General features: G+C 42.6%; 1 protein-coding gene across 1 annotated transcript; it reads right to left on the reverse strand.

The window, feature by feature from the left end:
* Nucleotides 1–389: 389 nt before the first annotated feature.
* On the reverse strand, nucleotides 390–1,196 carry LOC306957452 (tetraspanin-3-like; the record flags this gene model as incomplete). The annotated part of the gene is made up of 1 exon (XM_079548898.1): nucleotides 390–1,196. The coding sequence occupies one exon, from the start codon at nucleotides 1,194–1,196 to the stop codon at nucleotides 390–392; it is 807 nt and encodes a 268-aa protein (XP_079405024.1).
* Between the last annotated feature and the right edge of the window lie 661 nt (nucleotides 1,197–1,857).

Consider the following 1,857-nt stretch of genomic DNA (forward strand, 5'->3'; position numbering starts at 1 on the left):
CCTTTGTAAGTGGAAGAATCTGCTTTTTAATGGCACTTCAAAAATCTCACCCCGTGTGACTTATTCCAAAGTTCAGGTCACAACTCTACAGCATTCTCTTACATTCCCAAGAAAACGATGCCTCTACCTTACAATCACCCACTTGCGACAGTTTCAGTACATACTGAGATTCCCCTCACACTTCCTGCTGGGATTTCCAGCAATGAAGTTTTTCAGATGTTGAACAGGAACTGAGGGTGAAGATTGATCTAGCATTGCAACATTAAATAAGAAAAAACAGTGACCAACTGGTTTGATTTATATGCAAACATACATCACAAAAGTTTCTTTCAGTGCAGTCACAGCACAAGAGAGATTCAAGGAAAACAATGCTGCCACTGCCTGTTGACCTATGAGAAGACAGATGATTCCAGAAATCGTAAGTCATAGAAAGGCTGATGGCTCATGAGGATGCCATTGCTTGCTCCAGCCAACAGCTCTAGGACACTGAGCACAACACAGCAAGAAAACAAAAACTTCATTCCATAATGCAACTGGTCTTGCAGTTTCCTCAGGCAGCCCTCCTGGAATAGCTGATCCAGCTGGTTTAAGTCACCCCCACAGTCAACATATTTTTTACAACAGCTTCTAGGAATATGAGATTTTTTGGATGGAAAATGCCAAGAAGCAGCTGATGCCTTTAGCCAGTCTGTATAGTTTTGAAGCCCACAGCACTGGAGCTTTTTCTGGAGCATATCCACAGTCCCACTTCCACGAGCCAGGGAATTTGTGCCATTGTATTGATTGAAGGCTTGTCCCATTGTGTTCTTCAGCTCAACTGCCATCCAAATAGAGTAGAACTGTGTCAAAACTGCTAAAGACACCTGGAGACAAAGAAGAACTAGCAGCAGGTGCATTAGAGTCCCTTGGTGATAACGGGAGTTCCTTACAGAAACAGAAATAGCCAAAATACCAGTAGGTAGCAGGACTAACGCAGCTACAACAGCCAGCCAGCCAGGGAGAGGAAAGAAAGACTCATGAAAAAAATGATGATAGTTCTTGCACAACAGGATCACAAAGCATCCACCAAAGGTCAGAACTGTTGCACTTGCCCAGAAAATGACACCAAGGAACAACAGTAGAATGCGAGCAAAATTTCTGAGTAAAGACTCCTCGGAGATCCACAGAGACATGCGTGCATTCCTTACTCTCCACATCTTGCTCAGACCTAGCAGCTTACCCCTCACCACCACCATTTGAAAGGCCTCCACCTCACTTCAGCAGGTGCCTCAGATGACATCTCCACCCAAAAACAGCTTGCAAGAGAGCAGGGCTGATAGGCTTCCTTGGTGCAAAGATTAAGTTCTGAAGCAGCTGTCTGTGTGTTATTACTTGTTCAGCATAGTCTGTAGATACCAGGTGGGACTGACTGCCTAGCTTGCTGTTGAGAGGACATGTACTCTGCTATTTTTGGATGTAATTTCACTGAAGGGGAAGAGTGGTTGAAAAAGAGCTGAACTTTTTGTTTTATTACATTTATGTGTTAAACATCTGAAAATAGGTAAACAATCAAGGATGTGGCCAACAGTGCTGGGTCAGATCACTTAGACTACCCAAGTGATAGAGCAGATTCAACTGTAAATCCTTACAGCAGTAGCCAAAATGGCAACAAATGCACAAGTCAGAGTCATTAAGGAAATAATTATTTAAGCAGAGCTATTCAATCAAGGATCTCTGTAGGTAACATGTACCCAAACTCATTATCCTTCTCAGTACGTTTACCACTCATTAGATTTGATGAGGGGCATAATGATGTTAATAATATTTTGCCCTTTTTTACTCAGCAAGATTTCTGCACAGATAGCATCAATTACTCAA

The sequence above is a fragment of the Tetrao urogallus genome (assembly GCF_951394365.1).
Source record: "Tetrao urogallus genome assembly, chromosome: Z".
Classification (NCBI taxonomy): domain Eukaryota; kingdom Metazoa; phylum Chordata; class Aves; order Galliformes; family Phasianidae; genus Tetrao; species Tetrao urogallus.